At 51.2% G+C, this 25,728-nt stretch overlaps 1 protein-coding gene across 1 annotated transcript in view; it reads left to right on the top strand.

Annotated features, from left to right (window-relative positions):
* Positions 1-25,728, top strand: part of LOC134048162 (hydrocephalus-inducing protein homolog) — a 76,072-nt gene that overhangs the window by 38,243 nt on the left and 12,101 nt on the right. The window contains exons 24-51 of the mRNA XM_062499761.1: positions 93-409; positions 1,967-2,131; positions 3,365-3,662; positions 4,531-4,659; positions 7,536-7,713; positions 8,241-8,416; positions 9,128-9,261; positions 10,256-10,392; positions 11,029-11,150; positions 11,238-11,429; positions 11,830-11,982; positions 13,029-13,268; positions 13,520-13,712; positions 14,189-14,356; positions 14,585-14,827; positions 15,911-16,056; positions 17,131-17,229; positions 17,533-17,716; positions 18,178-18,316; positions 19,573-19,609; positions 20,777-21,022; positions 21,520-21,678; positions 22,115-22,302; positions 22,477-22,659; positions 22,899-23,018; positions 24,291-24,450; positions 24,556-24,728; positions 24,884-25,082. Coding sequence (XP_062355745.1) covers positions 93-409; positions 1,967-2,131; positions 3,365-3,662; positions 4,531-4,659; positions 7,536-7,713; positions 8,241-8,416; positions 9,128-9,261; positions 10,256-10,392; positions 11,029-11,150; positions 11,238-11,429; positions 11,830-11,982; positions 13,029-13,268; positions 13,520-13,712; positions 14,189-14,356; positions 14,585-14,827; positions 15,911-16,056; positions 17,131-17,229; positions 17,533-17,716; positions 18,178-18,316; positions 19,573-19,609; positions 20,777-21,022; positions 21,520-21,678; positions 22,115-22,302; positions 22,477-22,659; positions 22,899-23,018; positions 24,291-24,450; positions 24,556-24,728; positions 24,884-25,082 — 4,878 coding nt within the window. The remainder of the gene's footprint in view (positions 1-92; positions 410-1,966; positions 2,132-3,364; positions 3,663-4,530; positions 4,660-7,535; positions 7,714-8,240; positions 8,417-9,127; positions 9,262-10,255; positions 10,393-11,028; positions 11,151-11,237; positions 11,430-11,829; positions 11,983-13,028; positions 13,269-13,519; positions 13,713-14,188; positions 14,357-14,584; positions 14,828-15,910; positions 16,057-17,130; positions 17,230-17,532; positions 17,717-18,177; positions 18,317-19,572; positions 19,610-20,776; positions 21,023-21,519; positions 21,679-22,114; positions 22,303-22,476; positions 22,660-22,898; positions 23,019-24,290; positions 24,451-24,555; positions 24,729-24,883; positions 25,083-25,728) is intronic.

Below are 25,728 nucleotides of genomic sequence, written 5' to 3'. Positions count from 1 at the left end.
CTGCGAATCACACTTCAAGCATTTACTGTTTCAGCTGTGAGACCTTGGGACGTCATCACACGGGTGATTAATTACTGTTCATCTCCTTGCAGCCTGTGACAGTGGATGTAGGACAGACCTGTCATCTCTACATTGCATTTGACCCATCTTATAAACTGGATTTTCATAGCTGGAAGGAAGAGAAGGTTCTGAAGATAAACATGGTCAACGGCCATCCTTATGTGGAGTGTATCACCCTTCAAGGAGAAGTCCACTTCCCCAATCTCCAAATCCAGCCCTGCACCCTGGAGTTTGGCTGCATCCTGGCTGGCACTGCAGAAGGGCGTTCTCTGGAGATAACCAACTGCAGCCCACGGCCTGTCCAGTACCACTGGTCATTCCATTCAGACGGCCAGGTGAACAGGCTGAGGTATGTGCACCTTTGCTCTCTCCTTGAAGCTCTTCTTCCTGGTGTCCTGTTTCTGCTTTGCAAAGAACAAAGCTGTTTGCCTAGGATCTGACAGACTGCTTCTGACTTTTCCTTTTGTAAGTAGCAGTGACCAGCCGTGGTCAAGCTGGATGCTCAGGGAATTGGTTTTCCACCAATTTTATACTTCCTGGGGCAAACCCGTAGTGGTTTCCCTTGGGAAGGAAAGCTAAAGCTGGGCTGAAAGCTGCTTTCTCAGACCTCTGTGGCCTGAGGCAATGTCCACCTTGATGAAGGGCCCCTAGTCCCAGCTCCCACAGTGCTTCTGGGGGGCCCTTTTGACCCCTCTGCTTTGGGATGGGTTCTCTTTGCAGGAGCTCCTGTCTGCTCCTTATCTTCCTCCCTTGCATTGTGCTGGAGGATGCCCAGAAAGTCCCAACACCAGAGAAAGAGCTACTTAGAGCCTGGGCTGATGCTGAACATCTTGTTACCTTCCCTTTCCTTCTTTTCTGAAGCAACTCCTTTAGTGTCAGGATGATTTCTTTCACAGGGCTCTGCTTTCAGTGGACACCTTGGATTCTCCACTCCCTTTTTTTGGTGACACTTATTACTATTTTTAACTTTTCCCCACTGCAACATGTCCCTTATGGGGACTGTACTGCTTGACAGCAGGACTTGTTCATCACATCATCTCCTATCCCTGCCTCCGAGAGAGTTTCTACTTTAGAGTGAAAAATGTCATTGTCTGGGCACCATGGTCCTGAGAAGTTGCCTCAAACCATTCATTAAAACTAAAGACAGTAGAACAGATGATTAGGGGGCTCTTGGGGGTTATGATGAGAGAGCCCCTCATCCAGAAATAAAACCCAGCTTTAGATAACAAGCTACAAAGCTAAAGACAGGGCTTCTTTGGGGAGCAGGTCATTATAGGCACTGAATGCCGGTCTGGGAATGGAACATCCAGGTTGTGTTTGACTGTGTGGGGAGCACTTGCAGCTCGGCAGGGTGACAGGCAGGCATGGCTCAACTGTGTCTCTGACGTGGCATTAGAAACACAAGCAGAGTTACCCTGAGCACCTGCTTCAATTTAAAATGGGGAATGTGACCTGAGTCACCTGGGAGTGTTGGAAAATATCATCCAACCCCCCAAGAGTGTCAGGGAAACATCCCTGATAAATACCTGGTAGAGCTGCAGAGTTTCTGACGTTGGGCACTGGGGAGGGGGCTGTGCTGGCTCATCACTGGTCAGGTGTGCCCCTTGGTGCCTCAGATCTCACCTTCTTGGCTTGCCTTCTCTGTCTTTTCCTCTCCCACTGTGCTTTTTGCATCCCCACAAGGTGTTAATCCCCATCCTCTGGAGTTCCTCAATGCAAGCAGTTGCAGCTGCCTGCACCACTGCTACCAGTATCATCCCTGGGCTGTCTTTAGAACAGAGCTGCTCCAGCCTGGATTGAGAAGGGCTGGATCAAAGCCTTTCTCAGTTCAACGCACCAGCACCCACCCAGCAGCTGCATCCTGACCAGGAGCTATTCGTGCAGGTGTCCCTTCCTCCCATGGCAGGTCCCTGTTCATAGTTACATTATTTTCCAGGCATGAGCGTTGCCCACCTAAGTTCAAACCCCAACCACCAAAGGAGAAGAGAACCTGCTTGGATTACTCGGCATCTCAAAGGAGACGCTTCAAGATTAGAAATGGGGAGGACCCAGCCACAGCCCTCAGAGAATCGTGGGTGCCTGTCCAGTCTTTAGGAGCAGAGGTAGATTTTCTTGTACACCTACTGCTTGTGTTGCCTCCCCAGCTTACCACCACCAAGTCATGCTCCTGCTGTCCTCCCTTTTTGCTGCCCTACTGTCCTGTGCCCCGAGAGTGCGCTGGGCAGCAGGGCCAGTGGCTGGACATGGGGTGTGTGGGAGGGAGAGAGTTTTCTTTGGAGAAGCCTGCTGAGATCCTACAGACCTGTGCGGAGTGTGGGACTTTGTGGCCATGTTTTCTTCACAAAGATAAGATGAGGCTTTTATCTGCATCATGATGATAAGACCTCCAGCTTCCTTCCCAGAGCAAGCTGTGATGAGTGCTGATCTCCATGTACCCTCTTCCCAACCCAGCCAAAACCAACTGTTTTCAGGTCTCTGCTTTTACCCAAGAGCTGGTATTGCAGTGGTGGCCCTGAAGCTGTCTTATAAACTGAGACTTTGCAAAGTGGCTGTCTCTTCCTCCTAGCATAGAAAATGGCTTGTTTTTCAGGTGCTGCCATATACTTGTGAAAAGTATTACATCCCACTAGGCTTGGGGGGGGGGATTCAGGTTATCCACGGACATACTGCACACTCCCCTCAAAGTGGAGAATGTAAGAGGGAATCTGTCTCACTTCCACATTTTCGGTATGGCAAGCAGAGCTGTAGCTCCCAGTCCCGTTGGCAGCCCTCAGCATTGCCCACAGAGGGGCCTCACATCCCTCTAGACCCATCACAAAGCGCTGCTGAAGCAACTGGTTGTTGGAGAGGCCGTGCAGGACATGTCATAGGGCTGCCCAAGGACACTGTGCAGCACCTATGGAGGGCATTGTTCCCCCTGGAGCTCATCAGGTGGTCCATAGGGCATTTTTGCAGGGCCTTTTGCTGTAGCACCTTGAGAATGCAGCATATAAATCAGAGAGCAAGGGGAAAAGCCTCAGGAGTCAGAGCAGCTGGGCTGGAGTCCTTCACTGAGATCCCTGAGCTCCAAGAGCTCTCACTCTGAGTCTCCTCCTTTTCTAAAAGCAGTAGGAAACGCTTTTTAAAGGCAAGTTGTGCATCAGAGGGAATTTCTACTGCCAGGAGATATCCCAGTTCACTTGAATGTACAATTAATGCATTGATCTGTGAGTATGGGAAAAGATCTTCCCTGTGGTCTCTCCACTGGTCAGTGGCATGGACACAGGATGAGATCAGGATGATTCTGGCTGTGCTTGAGGAATAGGCACCTCCAGCTACAGCTGCAGTTTGCTCCAAGGTGCTCTTCTGCATCCATTTCCACACTGAACATCTCAATCGTTCCTGTCCTCCAGGTTTTCAGTATCCTGCCGCAGTCGGGTGTGCTGCAGCCAGGAGAGAGACAGAAGGTCTCCTTCAGCTTCTTTGGCCACCTCAACACCATCGCCAGTGTCACGGCGCTGTGCCATGTAGAGGGAGGCCCCACCTACGAGGTGGAGCTGACCGGGGAGGCCTCATGCATCAGCTACTCCCTGAGCCTCCAGGAGATCAACTGCGGCTTTCAGGTACCACACGTGTGCCCTGGCACAGCTCCTTGCCTTTGAACCATGGCCGATGGGTTCCTGCCCACCTCAGTCCAGGGCTCCTCCCCCTTCCCAGCCCCTTTGTTGGCTCTGGGGCTTGGAATTGCAACCTTTGAGGAACACATCTGGCATCCAAGCTGTTTTGAAATGGCCATCTCTAACCCTCTCCAAAAGGCTGGGAATGCCTCTTTTTCAGGGTACCTAACACTGCTTCCTGGGGCAGGCAGGGCCCCAGGGGGGATGCTCGGAGGGACATGTCTTGAGACATCCCTTTGCTGATCCACTCCTAAAGCCTGATCTCCCAAGGACATGCTCTTGTCTAAAGGTCTTGCTTAATCCACACAATAATCAAGGGAACAAGTTGGGCTTCCAGTTGCTCTAGTTGGTGAGACTGTCCCAGAATAACTCCCACTTCACTCTTTTTCAGTTGAAAGCACACAGATATTTCCAGCTGCTGGCCCTGTCTGTTTTGCCCTGTGTGACTCCCTTGTTGCATGTATGTTGCTTGCCAATACTTGAATGCAGGTGCCTTTTCTTCTGGGATGCCTCAGTGCTGTTTCTGTTTCTCCTGGCTGTTGGTGAACCCTCACAGTGCAGAGGGCCTGGGTCCCCTGGTTCCTTTATTACTGGCCCTCACATGGTTGTTTACCACACCTCTGTGTGCTGCCAGAGCTCCCTGCTCCTGTGCAGGTGCCCTGTGCCTGGGAGTTCCTTAGGTCCCCCCGTGCCTGTATCTCCTCCGTGGTCCCTGCTCCCATTATGTGTCTGCTTTCAGCCCCAGGAGAGAGGAAGGAGATTCCCAGCAGCAGGCCTGGGTCTGTAACTTCCCACTCCTATGCCTTCTCTCCAGATATTTAATGAAATTCGTCACAGCACAGTCACCCTGGCGAACACTGGCAAGATTAAATTCAACTGGGTGCTAAATCCTAGCACTGCAGAGCAACATCTGCCTGGCGTGTTTCTGGTCATCCCCCCCACTGTAAGTACCACAAGTGACCGACCCCAGTCCTGTGTCAAGTGGCCCAGGAGAGTGTTAAAGGGAAAAAAGAAGAGGTGGAAGTGGGAAAAAAATCAGAGGGGAAAATCCCAAACCCAGCTGTTAGAGAGAGAGGGCTGTAAGTAATTTCTGCTGTTTCTGCTGGGTGCAGAGAAGCAAGTGCTCTCCTGACAGACTCCCTCATGGCCTTGGCTGGTGGGTGGCTCTGCTGTCACAGGGCACACACCAGTGGGAGGAGGCACAAGTCTGTTGGTCACCTCAAGTGATGCGCTTCACTGGGTTCCTCTGAGAACGAGCTGTGCTTTTGGAGCCCCGAGCACACTTGCTAAAAACAAGAAGTGGCTGACAAAACAGGTGAAGGGCAGGTCTTTGTATGGAAATCTGAGTGAAGCTTTATTGGGTCTGGAAGGGAATCCAGGGACAAAGACAAAACTGGGTTGAGGGCACAGGGTTAAATATGGGATGAAAGAGGCGAGTCCTGAGGATCAAGGTCCTATAGGGACAGGGAAAAGCGGTGCAGAGGAGGGGCAGCCAACCAGGGGAACCAATAGGGTAACAGGGCTGGAGCAATAGGGCAAACTATAGCCAAGGGGCATCAAGGAAAGGAAGAACTTTCCAGAAAGGGTACATCCAAGGTGAACAGGGGTGGAACAACTGTACAAACCAAGAGAACTCAAGATATTAACATGTGCCTGCAAAGGCCTCTGGGAGGGAGGCACTTCTCACCCCAGCCTGGAGGGGCGTTTCTCCTTGCCTGCTTCTGCCTCTCCAGAGCTGAAGTGGTACAGTGCCAGTAGCAGGCTGGTTGCCCTTCACAGTTATTGTCTTGTGCTGCTGTAAGGGGAATAGAGAACAATTCTACTTGCTAGATTTCTCAGATGAAAACAAAGTGTAAACAAAACAAGTATTATATCTGAAAACTGTTTTTTGATGAAGAAAGTGTGCGGTCCCAACCAGAAGGGGATAAAACAGCGGAGAGAGAAAGTGAGAAACGCAAAGTAACAGTTGGCAGGCACAGAGCGGTGCTGCTGTAACCCTGGGGCGCTCTGTCCGTGTGCCGCTCGGCAGATGGAGCTGTGTGCGGCCAGCCGCCCCGAGCGGGCACGCCTGCCGCAGTGCTGGCCACCACCCGCAGCCGGCAGCAGGCGCGGCTGGCCCGCGGGCAAACAGCCGAGCACCAGGGTGCCGCGGCGAGCGGGGAGTGGCTCTGCCGGGAGCCGGACCCTCCAGCTGTTCCCAGCCCAACAAAAAGCCAAAAACGGCAGGGAAAAACTGGCAGCGTTGACTGCTTTCATATGGAAAGATTCCTCCTGTAATTCAGCCCTTTTAGGAAGACTATTGTTCAGACAGGCAAAATTCTCCTGGGCTTTGGAGTCTGCTCGCAGCCCCCCAGAGGTGGAGCCTGCATGCATTTTCTCCTCGAAACTTCCTTTCCTCGTGGAGGGTGTTAAGGGTTAGGGTACAGCCCCCATAGTAATTTTTCACCCCGTATCAGAAAGTGTCTTCTTAACATATATTGAGGCATAAATTAAAATTTAACTGGTTCCTCACAGTCACTCTGGGACTCTGATAGCTGAGATCTCAGGCTGTGCTGGCACTGGAGCGTTGCTGAGGGTCACCTTAGCCAGGCTGTGTGATCACACAGGACATAGCCCTTGGCCCTGCCTCCCTGCTGCCAGCGCTAAGCAGCACTTCCATATCCCTTCCTAGGCTTGCTGCTCCCTGCCTCCTGCAGCTCTGCTGCTGTGCAGCGGCTTTGTGGGGCAGTGAGGGAGCTAGGGAGCAGCAGGGCTGGAAGAGCAAGGAGAAAAATTAGCAGCATCCCACCACTGTCCAAGCTTCTCAGTCCTGCCTGGATGTCTCCCAGCCGAAGCAGCACTCCTGCCTTTGTCCCTCCTTGCAGCGGGAGGAGGAAGCCGATGGCGTTCCCATTTCTTCATGCCTGTCTCCTACAAGGGATGAGAGGAGCTGCTGGCCCTGCTGAGTGCAGGGATTTCTCTTCCACAGCAGCAGCAAAAGAGCCTTTTTTTTTTGGTTTGTTATTTTTGGTTTGTTTTTTTTTTTTTTTTGTTGAGGTGGGCTCTTGCTGGCAGAGGGCAAACCCCATTGGCAGCAGAGCTGTGTTTATATCAGGCTGTGCTGAGGCTGCAGCCTTATGAGCCCTTGGGAAAACACACTGCACCCTGCGGCTGGAGGCTCGACCTTATGGGCACAAGGGATGTAGAAGGTGTGAGAAGCGAAGCCCATGCCTCAGTTAAAATTTAAAGAAAATTAAGTAAGAGACAACAGGGGACAAAGTCAATAAATCAAGTCACAGCACTGGGTGCTTGACTTGGGTGCTTAGCTGCAGCCAGAGGCACACCACACCACACATCAAGACCCCTTATATACCCTGGGTATTGCAACAGCCTCATACATATTTACAAATGGTTATATGTATTGAAATATTTTAACATAGTTCCTCCTCCGTCCCACCTTTTTGGAGCACGTGCAGTTGTCCTAGTCCTGGTCATTTGTCACTCTTCAGCACATTCAACAGGTTTCCATTCCTCCACTGGTTAAATGTTAATGTTGCATCAACTCTTCACCAACATTGGTATTGCAATGCAAGATAACATTCACATTGAAAGAACTCTAAACTTTAGCAAAACATCTTTTACAAAAGAAAACATTATGAAACACGTAATATTCACTTTAACAATCGCCAAAGCCAAGACTGTAATACGTCTATCATGAAGGTGATGTGGTCTGATGGTTTCTTCTAGATGAGGACCTGTCCTCTCAGCCTGTCTGTCCCCTGAGCCATCCCCCCATCAAACACTCTGATGCATTCCCTCCCTCCTCTCCCATCCCTGCAGGGCTCCGTTGCACCTGGTGAGAAGCAAGTGCTGAAATTCTCTTACATGCCAGGAGTACCAGGAGCCTTCAGCAGGACTTTCCAGCTTAAAGTGGGTGACCTGGACCCAGAGAATATCTGCCTGAAAGGAGAAGCATTCTTTCCTGTGATCAGTGTGAACCTGCCCTGGAACATCGAAGGTGGGCACTGCTTGTCTGCCCCTAGGAAGGGTCCCTCTGGTTTTGTTCCCTACCATATGCACATAGGGTATCTCATGCTCAGCTCCACCAAGCCTGAGGGTTACAGGACTCCCGGACCAACTCAAGCCCTCTGACTGCTTCATGAGTCTTGAGCAGAGGATCCCACGTGGGCTTTGTCCCAGAAGCCATCCTGCAGAGCTTGCCTGCACATCTGGCAGGGTCCTGAAGGATGATGGCTAGACTGAAAGGCTTGGGAAAACTGTAAGAGAGGATGGCAGGGCTTCTGACAGGGTTGGATTTGCGTGACATTGCAGGCAATGAGATGCTCCTCTGTGGGGATGGACAAACTTGATGGGTGGGAGCAAATAAAATGAGGATTCAGAGAGGAACAGCAGCATCCACCTTCCATAGATGGCTGGAGGGATTTCTTTCTGGAAGAAACCAGTGTTGAGAGGTGGGGACTTCCCAGCTTAAATGGGATTGGCACATTGCTCACACTTCACTTTGTGGACGTTTTCTTCCTTCAGGAAATGAAAAATATGAGAAGCTCATAAAACCCCTGCAACAATTCAGTCAGAGGAATCAATCAGTTGTTCAGAAGACTCAGAGTCCGAAGACTAAGGCCTTGAAGTTTCAGACTCCAAAGACTCAGACCCTGAAGACTCAGAACCTGAAGCCCCACGCACCTGGCTTTGGCACTGTAGTAAGAGCAGCTGCAGCCCCGTTTGGCACATGCCACCCTCTCCATGGCACCCGAGCCCCTTACAGCCCACCGGTGCCCTGATGGCACCTGGGACCTCCCTGCCCACTTACAAGCATGTGTCACCACAGCATTGCCCCTAGGGCTTCCACTCTGCTCATGCTCTCTTCTGGGGTTGCACCAGATTCCTGGCTACCCCAGGGAGAGATCCTGAAGGCCATGCTCAAGGGATGGAATTGATGGTGCTTTAAAGGAGATGCAGGTCATTGCTGGGGAGTCTGTTGGTCCCAACCCAAGCCCTGCTAGATTTACAGACCTGAACAGCAGCTGCTTGACTGTGCCCTGGGACTGTGCTGGTAGTGCTCACCTCCAAGATGAGCTTGGTCCCAGTTCCCTTTCAAGACAGGTTTTGTCCAAGCTGCCTTGGTACTGGCTGGGGGCAGGCAAGTCTCTGGAGCTCTGGAAGGTTCCTGGCTTGTCTGCCTGGCCAGATGAGGCAAACTTTGCTAACAGGGGCTGGGCAGGTGAAGATGCTGGAGTTAACTGCTGTGGAGATGAGGTCCTGGCTAAGAGAGCAGGAGGTGTCACTGACACTGAGCAGCCAGACAGGAGGACCCCACACCCCCTGTCCATAAGAGCAGGGTGGGATCCTTTCTCAGATGCCAACGTTGGGAAAGACCTTTGCTAACCAGGCACTGTCTTCCCTTTCCTCAGCCAAACACTGAGCTGCAGATAGAGACGGTGATGATGCTGATAGAGGAGGCTGCCCTGGAGCTGCAGGAAAAGCTCCCATCCCATCCCCCATACAGCAGGTTCCCTGACAAAAAGATGCGCCAGAGTCTTGTCAAGTGAGTAGGGACTCCCATCCCCATCACCAGGTGCCTCGTGGGGAACACCCAGCAATGTCCCCTTGTCCTGAGAGCTCCTTGTGTCTGCAGAGCTGGGAATAGCCTGGACTTGAGACAGGATGTGGTCCTGGTGGCTGTGACACTCTCCATGTGAGCAGTGGAGTGTCCTCTTTTCCCCAGCACCGTGCTGAGCTTTGGACTGCTCAGCTCCCCACAGGTGTGGGGTTCTGTCCCTTGAGCTGAGGGGACCCAGTGCAGACCTTCAAGGCCTTCCAGACAGCACAAATTCTGTCCCTGCTGACTAGCTCTGAAAGAGACAACTCCCAGCTGATGTCTTGGTTCCAAGTAGCAGAGCACACTAAACAAAAACAAAAACAACAACAATAACAAAACAAAACAAAAAAGAAAGAGAAGGGAAGGGAACTGCACATGTCAGCAAACCCTTTAAAACCCAAAATCAGATGGCTTGAATCCTGGTGGGCAGGCAGGGCTTATCTAGGTAACTTGGTCTGTCCCTTTACACCACCATGATGCAGCACAAGTACAGGATGCTTCAATTCAGGAAGAAGATTCTCTGCAGAGCAGATCATGTAATCTGGTTGCAGAACAATGAAGATCTCCTGTGCAGGCCAAACTTATTGCTAGGCCCCAAAGCAATTTCAGGCTCAGGCTATACACAGGCTAAGCAGTTTCACTGAGATCAGTGAAGGCCCAGTGTACTCACCTATACTGGCTTTTCATGGCAGAGGAGCTGTGGCAGGTGTCCATTTAAAACTAATTTCATTTTCACGTACCATTAGTAGCTGATAAAACCTAGGACCTGTACTCCTGACTTCCCAAAGTCATTGTCAGGTGATCAGGCCATGGATTTCATGGGCTTGAGCTGAGTTTTTACAGCAGAGAATAAAGAACTAGCCACTTTATTTGTATCCCCCATCCACTTGGACATGCAGCCAGGCTGTGGTTTAAGGACTGTCCTTATTCCTCCTTGCAGAGTTGAGCTGCCTGAATATGTGCTGGACATGGGCACTGTACGTAAGGGTTACACTGAGAGACGCACTCTGGTGATCACCAACCCTGGGCAGATCCCAGTGTCCTTCCAGGTCGATGTATCTGCCCTGCAGGACACAGGTAAGCAGTGCTGGAGACACTTCCTGTGGGCTTGAAGGAGGTGTCTCAGACAGATTAGCTTAAGCCACTGAACTTGGTGAGGTTTTTGAGCTTTTTCTTCTCAGTGCCCCTGCTGGGAGCTTTAGAGGCAGAATTCTCCTGGCCAGCCATGCCCAGGGGACCTGGGCTGTCTGTGACTGCCCTAATGCTTCAGTGCAGAGGCCAGAAGGGCTCATCACCCTGATCACCTCTCAGCATCTTCTGCCCTTGGCTCTCACAAGCATCAAGTCTCTCTGGGCACTCAGTGGGCTTGTTTTGCAAACCAGCAGACTCTGCTGTGTTTTGGAAGTGCTTTGGTTGGAGTCCACACTGTCACAGCACTTGTATTCAGCCTTTATTGAGGAAACAGCCTGTGACATCCTCTGGTGGATCAAAAGAGTCTTCCAAAAGAGGCCTTGAGGCAGGGCTGTGTTTCCATCACACAAGGGCTCACTGTGTCTGAGGGGTGTTCAGGTGCACTCTTTTTTGTCCAGGTCACACCATGGCATGGGGTTTTTCCCAGACTTCTCAGCCAGGGCACCTGTAAGACCTTAACGTGCTTAAGACACATTTTGTGGTTCTTGAGTATCTCAGCTGCTTTGTTTTCATCTGTTCAAGGTTTCAGAGTGAATCTGGACCAGATGCAGGGTCTGCCTCACAGACACACCATAATGTTTGAGGTGTGCTTTGAAAGCACCCGCCGGCCATGGGGTGATGTGGATGTGCTGCTGCCCATAGAGGTACCAGAGCTCTTGGGGCATGCAGCAGGCTGGGTGCAGCAGCAGATGTCACCTGCACCCTCCGCTGACTTCTCTGTCCTTCTCCAGGTGGCAAAAGGCCCCACGTATAACATCCACCTCCATGCCACTGTGTTGGGACTGTCGCTCAACCTCTCCAAGAACATGCTGCAGTTCTCTGATACCCTCGTTGGGCAGTGCCAGATTGAGACAGTCCAGCTCTACAACTGGTTCCAAATACCCTGCAAGTGGTTCATTACTGCCATCAAGCCTGTCAGGAAGGTAAAGCACAGGCGACGTCGAACATGTAACTTCTTGGTTGGGTTTTCTTTGTGTCTCTTGCCCTTTCTGCTCCTGTGGCTGCCTGAGCACTTGGATCTACAGTGTGTCTGAGGAAGCTTCTGAGGGTCTAAATCAAGACTGTTTTGCCTGGACCTGTTCCATTATCTGATGCTTTGCTTCTCTGCCATCTTCACCCCTTCCTCCTCCTCTCAGGACAGTAGTTCCCTATCTGCCTGCCCAGTTCACAGGTTTTTGCTGCAGCTCCAGGCTATGGGGGCCACACTTGGTTTGGCTGTGGGTACTCTGAGCACAGTATCATCAGTGTCTCAGAGCACTACGAGAACTGAGGCTCTGTCCTCACACACTGAGGAGACCTCACACGATTGGTTTCTGTGCCCAGGACAATCAACGCAAACGCATTACACCAGCCATGCGTCAGAAGCAGCAGGTGCTGGAGGATGAGCCCTGTCCCTTTGAAGTGACGCCCTCCAAAGGAACCCTCAATCCAGGAAGGTGGCAGAACTTACAAATCCAGTTTGCACCCAAGCAGGAGGTGAGATTGGCAGGTGTCAGCCCAGGAGGCCTGTCAGGGCTATCTGGAAATGAGGGCCTGGTGCAGAGGTATGAGCTGTGCCTTCACAGGGAGCTTTCTGCAAGCCCCGTTCTCAGCATGGCTCAGTTCACCCCAAGAGTACTCCTGCGAGATGTGCTTCGAAATGCCCACAGGGAGCTTGCACAGAGAGAGAGCATCAGGGCTCTGTGGCTGCCTCCTGGCACAAGGAGGGGGATGTGCCCAACTCCCCTTGTGCCTCCCTCTTGCCTGGCTGTATTTGCAGCTGCACGCTTGCAGAGGACAGTCCTGGAATGGCCAGTCTAGGCTCGTCCTGCTGCAGAACTGACAGACAAAACAGTCACCAGACACCTTCCTGGGCATGGCAGGACAATCACCTGTACTGGTGTGCTGCCAGCAGTAGCCAGGGCTCTGGCCTGCCTGCTCATTCCTATGCAGCTGGGGATTCAACTTAAAGGATGGAGTATTCCCAAGAGCAGTTTGCCTGTGGCTGCTGGCTCTTGGAAACTGACAGTGTGTACCAGTATGGACACAAGTGCTTCTGTGCCCGCTAACAGTCGCAGGGGTCTTTATTTGCTCGAGAGATGTAACCATCTTGTGTCTGGCTATGACCAGAGCCAGACACTAAGCAGAGAAGATGACCCTTATTTCTAGCCAGTGAGAGCTCATTTGCTTCTCTCCTGGAGCTGGTGTTTGCCTGACTTGGCAGTGCCAGGACTGTGTCTGGACACTGTAACCCCGAGGGCCCTTCTCATGAGCACTGCACTCCTGCATGACTAGGTGGAAACGCCTGACAGTCCACTGTACTTCCATCTGATACCCAAACACGCAGTTAGAATGCACACCAGGATTCATCCCAGTTACTCAGACCCAGGACACAGAGGCTGTAGTATCTAGCATAAGTAAATACCTGGTTTCCATTCACCTTGGAGGGACTGGTAACACCCTGACCTTGGGGCAAGCGTTGTATTTGGGGTCCTGTCACCCGGGACTCTGTGGATGAGTTTTCTGCACTTTTCTCTTTTCAGAGGTCTTACAAGAATGAGCTGAAGCTTAACATTTGTGGAAGCAGCAATCACTTAAAGCTGCACCTCTCAGGACAAGGTCTAGAGCCACGGTTGGAGTTTAGCCCCCCAGCACTCAAGATGGGATGGGTGCTGGTGGACAGTGATGGGGTGGATGCCACATTGGTGGTGAAGAACCCATGCAACTTCCCTGTTGAGTTTTACTCACTGGATTTTGATGAGCAGTACCTTGAGGAAGAGAAGGTGAGAAGGCAGGTGTGGTCCCCATGTACATGCTGCCCAAGCTTCACAGCACTCCAGCATTCCCAGGCTTTTGCCAGGGAGATGGAGGCAATCCCCAGAGTAAAGCCAAGTCTGCTGATGTGCTGTGGGAGGACTTAACTAGTTTGTGTTGAGGGAGGATGGGAGGAGACAGAAAATGGGTTTGTTGAGTGTGTGTGAAGAGAGGCGAGAAAAGGAACGTTGTGTATGGTTTCTCTTCCCTACCTGCACAGATCCTGTGGATGGCAGCAGGGTCTGAGTACCAAAAGAACTTTCTAATGCCTCCACGCACCGTGGGTGGGATGCTGCCCCCAGAGGTGCTGGAGGACTGTGAAGCACAGAAGAGGCCGAAGGCTCAACAGGCAGAGCTCAAGGCCATGGCAGAGGCCAAGGACATGGCTGAGGCCATAGACAAGGCAGCACCAGGTCAGAAAAACAGTGAGGGTTTGGCCATGTCTGTCTTGATTGTGGCCACAGCAGGGAGTCCAGCCCATACACCCTGAACTGTCTGTCACCTTGTTCTCCAGGGAAAGCCCATGCTTTTAGCAGCTGCCTGTTCCCCAGCTTGGTGGAGGAACTCTTGGGTGAAGGGCTGGGGCATCCTCTCTCTACCCTGAATGTCACCAAAGGAAGCTCCTCTCTGCTGCTATAGACTGGGGATAAAATCAGGATATTCCCTTGTGTCCCTTAGCCACAAAGACTAGGATTGGATGAGTTCTTCAGCCAGTAGGACCAGGTCTAATATCCCTGGCTCTTTTATATTTGCACCTTCCGAGCAACAAAAGAACAAGCTCATGTTGCTTTCACCAAGTCTCCTTTCGTGGGATCTGAGGAGATGGGGAGGATGATGAGGATCAAAGGAGGGCGGGAGGCTGACTTTTCCCCCTGGTTTTGCACTGCAGCATATCATGGGGCTGTCACACCCTCTCCTGAGCCCATGGTGGAAGTGACTGGGAGCCCTATCTCTCAGGCTGTCATGCGCCACCTGGGCATCGACCCATCTTCAGAGAGTTGTGAAGCACAGCAGGACAGAGGGATTGTTGTTATTGTCCATGGGCCACCCCGGGCAGGTATGTGAGCTGCAGCCCTGGGCTGCAGGGAGAGGGGCAGGCAGGAGGAACACATCCTGGTGGACCATGGTGCTTAAGGCAAAGTCCTCAGCTGAACAGGAGGTGGAGATGATCCTCTTGGCTCTAGAATTCAGAGCTTGTACCCACACTCCAGCTGCCTCCCTCATGGCCTCCCCAGAGGGACACTTGCTTTCCCACTGTCCTTTTTACTTCGACATCTTGTTTGAGGTTCTTCCAAGGCCTGTCCCTGTAATGCCTCGTATGCAAGTGTCACCAAGCAGTCCTCCTCTCTCTCAGGAAAGACAGAGATAGTGGTGGCCCTGTGTCACTATTATGACACTGCTCACTTGTCCATTGACACCATGGTGAAAGAGGCCATCGCCAATGATCAGAGCCAAGCAGGGCGCCGCGCCTGGGAGCTTTGCACCAAGGCTGCCATGGAGCTGAAAGGCGAAGACCAAGATGATGCTGGTAAGGAGAAATGCTGGACCCAGAGCCAGTGCTTGAAAAACCCTCCATGACTGTCTGGGAATGTGAGTGAAATGCATCTGTAGCTTGTCTTTAAAAAAAAAAAAAAAAAAAAAAAGAAAGAAACCAATTACAAGGGCTCAGTCAGGGGTTCTTTCATAGCCTGCTTTGCTGCCGTTCTTGGCACATGTTCATTTTTCTGCGGGTGGTGAAGCACGTCTGTTTCTTTCCCAAATATTTTATATTCCCTCAAAGCTGAATCAAGCTTGCTCCTCATGGGCAGCAGGCAGAACTGCTGCCCACTTTAACAAGGAAAAAGCCTTCTGAGGTGGCTCATTAAGCACAAGAGGACTGACTATGGGTTTAACCTTGCAAAGGAGAGGAAGGGAAGGACAACCTCCCAGAGGAATTTCCAATGAGACATGCTACAGATGAGCTCTTTTTTCCAGAGATTTACCTATACCCACTGTCAGGGCACACAGCTCATGCATGCTGGGCTCTTCTCCATGTGAGACTGAAGACTTTAATGAAATTTACTGGGAAGTGTGTACCCTGAGCTCTGCAGGGTGAGGCAGACGTGGCTTGGTGCAGGGGGAAGTTTTGCATTGCTCAGTTTTGAACCTGGCTGGGTTGGAAGCTGGTGGAAGGAAGAAAAGTCTGGGTTCCAGCTGGGTTTTTCCCACAAGGAGGATTTAATTTCAGTGGAGACAGGTGATACAAGTAGGGTAGGGCTGCAGGTCTCCACATGAGAATGCAGGATGGGTGCCGTGTATGGAAAAACAGTCATGGAGGACCAGTCTTTGGCTTTCATCTGCAGGGCAACTGCTATGCAAGCAGTGTCACTTGCACGCACAGTTGTTAGGAGGGACATAGTGCTGGCTTTAAAATCAAATATGGGATGGCATATTTTATCATGCTGTTAGGAGAAGGAGGGAAGGAGCTGCTTCTGGGAAACAGTGCTGCCAGTGCCCAACAGACTGGGGAAAAAGTGCCACATTCCTTCAAGGGCCCAAGGTTATGCCCATTGTGGGGAAAGGTACCTAATTGTTTTTCAAAGTCCTCCTCAACCATCTGTCCCTTGTGCAGGTAAAAAGCCTCTGCTTACTGCTCAGAGCAAGAACAAACAAGCCTCTGGAGAAAAAAACAACATGAAGAAGAAGAATCCCAAAGGCAAGAACCCTGCAGCACAAAAGAAGGAGCCAGCCAGCAAACCCAACAAAAAGGACACCAAGGTAAACATGACCTGCCCTGGGACCTTTGCATTGTCTTTGAGATGGGCGGGGGCTCTTATGTGGGTCCATAGTGCCAAGCCCAGCTGGCAGGCTGGGGATGACTTGGGCTGAGAATGTGCTCTGGCAGACAACTCTGACACGGCTACTGGAGTCCGGGCTAGCTCAAGAGAAACACTGGCACCACAAAAGGTGCGGGGAACTGCCTCAGTGTGGGTTTACTGCAGGCAGAACCTTATGTGCCACTTGCTCAAACGGTATAATAGCATCAGAGGTCAGGCAAAGGAGAAAAGGGAAGGCTCTCAGCTGCTGAGGTTCCAACAAAAGGCTTATTAGGCCTGAAGGGAGCAGGAGCAATAGAGCCCCAAGCACTGCTGTGCCCGGGATTTGTACCCACTGGGGGGGTGGGTACAAACGATCAACCAATAAGGAATTCTTAGGGGACGAGTGAATGGCAGGGTCTAACAAAGTACAAACCAATGAGGGAAGCCGGGGGGGAGGGAGAAAGGGTGACATGGGCCAATGGGGCCAATGGGGCCAATGGGGCATCGAGTATTAGGGGATTTCCAGGGGGGCAGAGCAACAAGGGATTGGCCCAGGGTATTCTCAGAATGACAGGGAAGGTTTGGGAACAAGGGGTGGGGAATGTCAAACAAGGTAGTTTCAGGGGCGGGTAGAACTTAGGGATAAACCAACTTGGGGAAAACACAGAAAACGACACGGAAAAGTAAGAACAAGCCATTATGACAACTTTAACAATGAACTGAATGAAACAAATACGCACCGCAACAAACTCCACTGGTTCTCAATGGTTTACTGGCAAGTATGGCTGCAGGCAGTAAGCAAAGTGCTGGGAGGCTGCACTGGGGGCTTGCAGACTCAGGTCCCTGCTGGCCAAGAGATGGGCCCTTCACCTGGAGCTCCAGCCTGCACTGCAGGGTTGTTCTACTCTCCACTAGTGTGAACCCCCAGCTCCAAGCCCAGCAGTGGGAATTGTTCAGGGCTTTCCACCGTGGTTTATTTTCCTAACAATGCTCCACATTACAGTTCACAGTTTCCACTGCTCCTGCACCACAGCAGCTGAACATCATCAGCAGTCATGGGGAAGAGCTGAACTGCTTGAGCTGTGTGCTGCCCGAGGACCTGCTGGTGGACATCCTCTGTGAGAGGCTGAAGGTGTGTGGGGTGGGGGAAAAGGAGACGATCCTGCTCTGGAGAGACAGGCAGAGGGGTATGACTTGGAGAGGAGGAGGAGGAGGAGGAGGTCCATACGTGCTGCTGGAGGATCCTGGACTGTGTGCAGGGAACCTTGGGGGAAGCCGCAGATGCCCCTAGTTGGCAGAGCCTAAGGACAGATCCAAGCTGTTCTTAGCTAATGCCCTTGGAACAAGGATAGCTGGTACCCTGTGACATCTCTTACCTGTCCAGCTGTGAGCCCCCTGTGTGCAATGGCTGACTTGTTCTTCCCCTTATTTGCAGCATGAAGACTGCTCCAAGGGAGTGGTCTTTGATGGCTTGGAGAGCCTCTTCACAAGCAGCCTGGAATCTTCTCTGCTCTGTGTATTCAAAGCTGTCAACAATCGTCATCATATCTACATGGTGAACCTGCATCAGGATTATGCTTCCTGGAAAGCCAAGGAGGAAGCTGAAAGAGAGAAGGAAGGTGAGATATATCTGTCCCTCTCAAAGCTTCTCTCTCAAGCCCTCAACCTTATCTCTGTGCATCTGGGTTTGCAGCCAGAGCTTGTAAGAAATGTTTTTATTCATCTTTCTGCCTTCTACCTCAGTGTAACCAGCACTCATCTCAGAGTTGCAGGAGATCTGAGGTTTTAAGACTCACCCTAATCTCTAACATTAAAGCTTGGGCACAAGTGCAAGCTGCTGTAGATCAGTGACAAAAGACTGTCCTCAGCCTTGGTGCGCTTAAGCCAGGCAAAGCACAGGAACTCACTGCCCGGCCATAGTTTGGGTGATTGTTTGAATTTTGGAGCAGGGTTATGAGCTCCCCAGCATCTCCTGGTATGATAGGCTGGGTTGGGAAAAGCTGTGAATCCTTGTGGCTGACCCAGAGCACTCAGCTCTGCTTCTGGTCACTCATGGTTACTCTTCTGGTTTGTGCTAAAGAATGGCAGAGGAAAAAACCTATTCAGAGGAGCACAGAATATGTCTTGCAAATGGATGAGGATGAGGATGATGCCCTTCCTGAGAAGAAAGCTCTAGTGGACAAAATAATACCAGAAAGGAAGTGTATACAGAGAGAGAGGTGAGTAAGCCTTCCATGGGTTACTGCTCAGGGTAGTGTCCCTGCAGGGTTTCCCTGCTCCAAAGACTCTGAGCTCAGAGGTGTTTGATAGCAAAGGCCAGCAGCAACACAGGATGGCCACTCTTAGCTCCCTGGCTCCCAAGAGAGGAAGGATCTTCTTCTGCTGAGATAGAACATCTTCTCTATTTTAGTGGTGAGCTCTCCCAGTTTAGATGCTGCCTGCAGGGAGCTGGGCTCTGGGTTTGCCTTGGCACTACCTGTAGAAGTGTCTTTAAGTCTATGATGTTGATTTACACCTTCTTCATCATCCCTCTTCTTCACCCATACAGTGGGATTGTGGTATGGGTAGGTGTGGGGCCCAGACAAACCCTTGGTGCTGGTCTTGCCACAGATGAGGTCCTTGCAATGCTGATCTGCCAGGGTTCTCCTTATGGTGGGACACCATCCATAAAAGCTCATGTCCTTTAGACTCCCCTGCAGCTGCAGCAGTAGGCAAACCCAGGAGAAGCTCTGCTCCAGCAAGGTAGCCCAGGTCAGGTCACGTCACACAGGAAAAGTGTGGAGCTGGGAGGGGAGGCTGCTTAAAGCAAGCCTGTGTATCAGGTCTTCTTTCAGCTCAGGCTGAAGTTGGTTTCATGGGGAAGAGACGGACGAGGCCGCTTCAAATAGTTTCCATGGCAGATAGCACCAGTTTGCTGGGTTCTAGCAGGAAATCTGTCTGACAAGAGCATGTCTTGCAGGAGAGGAATTCCTGCAGCCTTTGCTTTCTGACTGATAGGATTATTCTCATTAAGGAGCAGGCTATGCCCAGAGAGAAGTGGGGTGAATGAATTGAGTTAGAATTGTAGGAGGGACAAGCAGATGTTAGCAATTTGTGAAGTGGTTTAAACTGGGAAATCAAGGGACGAAGGGCGCTTTCAGTCATCAGTGCAGAGAGCTGGTGGATCAGCCTTTGGCAGTGGGCTGGGGGTGTCTGGGTGTGCCTTAAGAGGGAGGTTGCACAGTCGAGACCTTACGATGGCAAGGCTTAGGTTTGGCTGGTGCTGGAGGGCCTCTTCCACCATTCCCCTCACTTGGGATGTTCCCAATCTGTGTGGGTGGAGGAAGATTGTGCTTCTGCCTGGCCTCAGGGTCAAGCAGTAAAGTGCAGGGCCAGCCAGGACTAGTGAGCCTAGGTTTGTGGTGGTGACTCTCAGAGATGAGCGCAGGTTTGTGGTGGTGACTCTCAGAGATGTTTTCTATTTTGTTTGCTGAAGGGAGCTGAAGCGGCTGGCTCAAATGCTTGAGGAGGAAGCAAAAGCCTTAGAGGAGGAAGAGAAGCGGAAGGAGGAAGAGAAGTGGAAGAAGGAAAAGAAGGATTTCTCCTTGGGGAAGCAGCCTGCAAAAACAGGGAAGAAATTAAGGAAATCCCCAGAGAAGAAGAAAAGCAAACCCCCAGATAGGAAGGAAAGCAAACTGCTAGAGAAGGATAGCAATCCCCCAGAGAGTAAGGAAAGCAATCCCCCAGAGAGTAAGGAAAGCAAACCCCGAGAGAAGAAGGAGACCAAAATACCAGAGAAGAAGGAAAGTAAACCCCCAGAGAGGAAGGAAGGTAAACCCCCAGAGAGGAAGGAAAGCAGATCCCCAGAGATCAAGGAAAGCAAGCCCCCAGAGAGCAAGGAAAGCAAACCCCCAGAGAGGAAGGAAAGCAAACCCCCAGAGAGGAAGGAAAGCAAACCCCGAGAGAAGAAGGAGACCAAAATACCAGAGAGGAAGGAAGGTAAACCCCCAGAGAGGAAGGAAGGTAAACCCCCAGAGAGGAAGGAAGGTAAACCCCCAGAGAGCAAGGAAAGCAAACCCCGAGAGAGGAAGGAAAGAAAATCACCAGAGAGGAAGGAAACCAAAATACCAGTGAAGAAGGAAAGTAAACCCCCAGAGAGGAAGGAAAGCAAACCCCAAGAATGGAAGGAAAGCAATCCCCCCGTGAGGGAGGAAAGCAAACCCCCAGAGAAGAAGGAAACCAAAATACGATTGAAGAAGGAAAGCAAATCACCGGAGAGGAAGGAAAGCAAATCACCGGAGAGGAAGGAAAGCAAACACCGAGAGATGAAAGAAAGCAAAACCCCAGAGAGGAAGGAAAGCAAATCCCCAGAGAAAAAGGAAACCAAATTACCAGACAGGAAGAAAATCAAAATCCTAGAGAGGGAGGGAACCATAATCCCAGAACAGTGGAAATACAAAGCCCCAAAGATGTGGAAAAGCATAATCACAGAGAAGGGGGAACCCAAAGCCCTTGGAAAGGGGGAACCCAAAGCCCCAGAGGAGGGGGAAACCAAAATCCTAGAGTACTCAGCTGAGATGGAGAAGAGGTTTCAGATCTATGAGTCATCGCAGCAGGACAACGCACAGGTTTTCTCCTCCTGTGACAAGGTTCAGGGTTCTGTACAGTTACCTGTGATCCAAAATGGAAACACATCCCAGCCTTCAGCTGAAAACAAGCTTCACAAGACCATAAAGCCTCAGGAGAAGGTGGAGAAGAAGCCTGAACAAAAAGGTGGAGGCCAAAGGAGTCTTCAGTCATCTCAGCTGGAGACACAAAGTGAAGTTGCAGAAGGGACAGTCAGAGATGAGCATGTCGGGGTGTGGTGCTTGGACATCCAGGTCACAGATCCAAAGGCCATGATTAGGGAGATCCTGAGGGATGGGAGGATGCCAACAAAAGATAAGGTAAAACCTTGGAAGGCTCAGATTTTGAGCTTGCTGTGGTCTTGGGTCCTGGAGTATTGTGTCCCCCCAGGTGATAATGGCACAGAGCCTTGTCCAGGCCCCTGATGATGTTCCACAATGACTCCGTAGCATCTGTGTGGATGGGGAGGTTATCACCATCCATCCCACAGTGGGGAGAAAGTGGGAGTGCTCTGTGCACAAGTATCCCATCTGTTCAGAGTTTCCCAGCCTGGAAATCATTAGAAATGGTCCCAGGACAGGGCAGCTCATGGTCATTGTTTTCTTCAGCTGAGTCACTTGGGAGAGGTTTCTGTCCCAGTCCTGCTTGTAGCTCTTGCCTCTGCTCTGGAGCCTGCTCACCCCACTGGGCATAACAAAGCACTTGTATACTTCAGATAAATCAAAAACCCCATTGCTAAAAGATCAGTGCCTTTAAAGAAGGAGCTGTGAGGATGAAGGTAAGAGAAGTATAAGCAGGATTTTCTGTTCTGTTTTAGATGCTGAGACATCTGGGACTGCATCCCGAAGGGCCTCCCCTGCCCCCTGCTGCTGTCTTCTCCATAGTCAACTACCCAGAGGAGTGGTTGGGTTCTGCAGAGTGTGTGAAGCCCTTCACCATTGTTGCACCGGAAGGTGCTGCTATGGAAGACAATCAGGTGGGTGCTCCAGTGGTGCTGGCACTGAAGGTGCCAGGGCAGGGACCAGGCTAGATGGGGGCATGGGGGACAGGTTGGATGGAGAAGGATCACTGTGGAGAGGTAGTGAAGATGTGATGGGGCCCCATGTCTGCAGGTCTCCTTTCTGTCAGGGATGGGACAAAAGCGACAGCTCTGCGGGAGACAGAGCAGTTCTGTAAGACAAGAGGGAAAAAAAATCACCTAAAACTGTCAACTTCCTTTGAGAACAGGGTCCTGAAGTGAGAAGGGGTGTCCTAGGTAAAACAAACACCAGTAAGGAAGACCAAGACCCTGGGCAGGTGGACTTATTTGTTTATTTATTCTCTCTTCCATTGGTTGAGAAATACCTGCTTTGCTTTCCAGGATGGGGATGTCTTAGGGCTCACCTGTCCCTCCCTTTTCTCTCTCCCCTTAGGCCAAGGCCCCAGATGCCAAGGGCAGTTCTGCCGAGGGCCAACCAAAGACACATAAAGCAGCCAGCAGAGACAACTCTCCAAAGGAGAACCAGATCTCCACACACAGAACAGAAAGTCCCCAGGATTCCTCTGCAACCAGATCCAAAAGTGTGCTGAAAAGAGCCTCAACCCCCACAGAATTCCACAGGTGAGCCACATGGGAAGAGGTGATGCCTCTGCTTCTTGGTCCTCTTGCCAAACAAGGTCCGTCATCCCCAGCTCCACAGTGACCCTGTGCCAGTGCCTCCACGGGATGGCCAGTGCACCCTCCTTGTTTCATTTGCTCCTTAGCAATGTCTGAAGCCTCCTCTTTAATTGCCAGGCTGAAACGGTACCGATGGATAGTGCCTGACCACGGTGAGGTGGAACTGAAGGTCCACTTCTCCACCAAAAGGCCAGGGAAGTTTGAGCACACACTGAGGTTTGAGCTCGTGGAGACAAAGCGCCAGTACGAGCTGCCCTGCAGTGGCACGGGCGTGTACCCCAGCATCAGCCAGAACCCGCGGTAAGGCTGGCCCTTGGCAGCCTCCCACACTGCTGCCCCCTGAACTCACAGCCAGGGCTGCCCCTTGGTGCTTCTGGCCTGGGCAGGTGGTGCTGCTTGAGGTCACCCAGCATCTCTTCCTGTGCTGGGAGCTGGGAAGGCAGATGGTGCCTCAGCCACCAGGAAGGGTTATGGCTTTCTGACTACATTTCCTACTTGGAGCATCTCGTAATTCCTTCTTCCCCACTTTCTCTGCCCAGGCTGGTGTTTCCACAGTGGAGGGAGACCATGGAGGCAGATGAAATCATCTTCAAGGAATATGTTGAGAGCACAAAGCAATTCCACTTTGGACCTCTGCTGTGTGGGAAATCAAGAGAGTGGTATGTGCTCCCTGCTGGGCCTTGTTCTTTCCTGGACATGCTTGGAGAGACATGCTGTCCTGCTGGCACAATCCAGGGCAGTCCCCAGCAGAGTCCTGGGAGACACATGGGATTGAAGGACCACAGATGTGTGAACTTGAGCAGATAAGAGGCAAATGGGCCTTGGAGGAGCTGCTCTGCCTACCCGGTGGGTGTCTTGGTGGCCGCCTTGGTGGCCAGAGCCGCATGCTGCTGCCAGACCAAAGGAGACTTGGGGGGCAACTTCTGTCCCCCTCCACATCTCAGCTTCACCCTGTAGGGAATGAACTGTATGGTGGTTTTAGAGGTGCTTTGAGCTCTGCAGGTAGCCTGATTGAGCAATTCTTCTGTAGATGGTTTTGTGAACCTTTCATTAATCTGTAATTAATAATAAGATTTATGGTTCACCTGCCAATGGGTGTCAGGGGTAATGTACAGCATCATGTACATTTTCCTGTGATGACATTGCATCCTCACTGCTAGGTAAAGTCTGCCTAAACACGCTGTCATTGAAGCTATTGTGTATTTCTACTTTTACTGTCACTTTTTTTTTTAAATACTATTTAACATTAAATTCTTGTCTCCATGGGAGATCTGGAGGGCTAGGTCTATTTTGCCAATGTAAGGAAATGAAATCAAAATAGTTTAAAAAACCAGACAATCTTTAGCCAGGTTGATGGATAATCTGGGATTTCTCTTTGCCTCTTTAACCCTTTCACTCCAAAGTCATTTCCACACCTGAGAGAAGGGTCCTTGTTATCTATTTGCATTCCTCTTGGGAATTGATGCTTTAAATTTCCTTCTCAGATGTTGAGCTAACGCATGAAATCCAAAGGATTTTTATGACTTTTATGAAAGAGATTAGCTAAACTTTTTTCCAAAAGAGAAGAGTTTAAAGAAAGAGTTTTCTTTCTTTGTACTCAGCAGGGAAGGCACCCCAAGAAGGGGAAAGAACCCATGTGCCTGGTGTACTGTTGCTTTTCTAGGCACCCTTGAATTTACATTGTATTAAAAACTCTTGAAGTGGCCTGAGCATCATCAGGCTTCTGGGGTGGAGGCACCAAGTCCAGGGGAAGGCATCAAAGTAAGGCAAGGATGAGCACACGTCCATGCCCCTGACTGGGATCCATTTCCCTCACTTGTTTGTTAGAACTGGGTCTTCCAGCACCGCTTCTTTGGGTGCACATGGAGCTCTCCTCGACGTGTGGCAAAGGCAACAGTCTCCTCTGCAGCCTTTTCCCCTTTTGTGGACAGGTACAAGGCCCGGAACTGTCCCGGCAACTCAGAGAATTTAACCATCCTCAACAACTCCCCTGTGGATGCAGAGGTCCAGTTCTCCTTTGAGAATGATGGGAAAGCAGTGACATTCCTTTTGGACCCTCCCAGCATGACACTCAAACCAAAGGAGAAGCAGGTAGGAGGAGGGCAGGTAGAGCTGGCACTGTACAAGTGCCCAGGAGCTGCTCCTCCTGCTCACACACAGTGCTCTTTCTATTTCTTTCTGTGGGGCCGGGTCTAGGAGCTGACCATTTGGGCATACCCCACTTCCCCTGGCTTCCTGGAAGACAAACTCATCTGCTGCATTGAGAAGAACCCAGACCCAGTGGTTTTCAGCCTGTGCTGCCATGGGGTGCACGTGATGCTGGAGGTCAGCCCCCTGGAGCTGTCTTTTGACAAGCTGCTTCTGCACAGGTCAGTCCTCCCACAAGCACTCCAGGACTTGTGACAAAGAGAAAATGTTTGACCTGGTTTCCAGGGCATGGATGGAGCTGCTGCAAGTTGCATTCAGTGGTGAGGCTGGTGTGACCGTCCAGCAGCTGATGCCAAGTGCCTTCCTGTCTCTGCAGGACTGACAGCAGGACCTTGGTCCTGAAAAACAACACCCTACTGCCCATGGCCTGGCAGCTCACTGGGCTGGATGACCTTGTTGAGGCCTTCTCCTTGTCACAAGATAACGGCATCATTGATCCCCACTCAGAGTTTGAAGTGACCCTGAATTTCAAGGCCGAGCAGATTGGCAGCATTAAGAAGACCCTGCGACTAGAGGTGAGAGGGACTGGGCCCTGCCCTGCAGCTGTGTGCTCTTAGGGGTGGACTCAGGAAGAGCTGCACCTGACAGATTCAAGGGTGCTGTGACCCCAACCTCTGCCTCTACACAGCGTTTGCCAGGACGTGCAGTGCATCCACATCCCCCCAGATAACCAGACACTGCATCCTGAGCCTGTACCACAACCACTTTGTCCCTGTGAGTGGTTGAAGGCTGTTGTTTGGTTGTACAGACTGCAGTGTTATCTCTACATTCCTCTTGGACTTTGTCTGAACCTCTTGCATAGTGCAACAAACACTCCCGCTGGGATTTTGTTCCCCGTGGTTTAGGGGCTGCGTTTCAGAGAGGGTGCTAGGTGATTGGAGAGGCATGTCAATGCCATCTGCTCTGAGACACCTCACAGTTCTTGTGGTTGTTCTTACATCCCTGTGCCTCTCAAGGATGCTTTGGCAGCAGCATTCCCTGCTGTAGGAGCACAGACTGATAGGGCTTTTTTCTGCAGCAGAATCCCACTGGGGCAGGTGAACAAAGCATGGGAGTCCACCAACATTTGTGAAGCCAAGGAGGCCACAGAGGAAGCTGCCAGCAGAGACAAGGACTTACAGGCTGTCTACTAAAAGAATCATCTGAACAATGTTTGTTTCT

Source organism: Cinclus cinclus, chromosome 11, assembly GCF_963662255.1.
Source record: "Cinclus cinclus chromosome 11, bCinCin1.1, whole genome shotgun sequence".
Taxonomy (NCBI): domain Eukaryota; kingdom Metazoa; phylum Chordata; class Aves; order Passeriformes; family Cinclidae; genus Cinclus; species Cinclus cinclus.
This window is presented reverse-complemented; position numbering and strand designations above follow the sequence as displayed.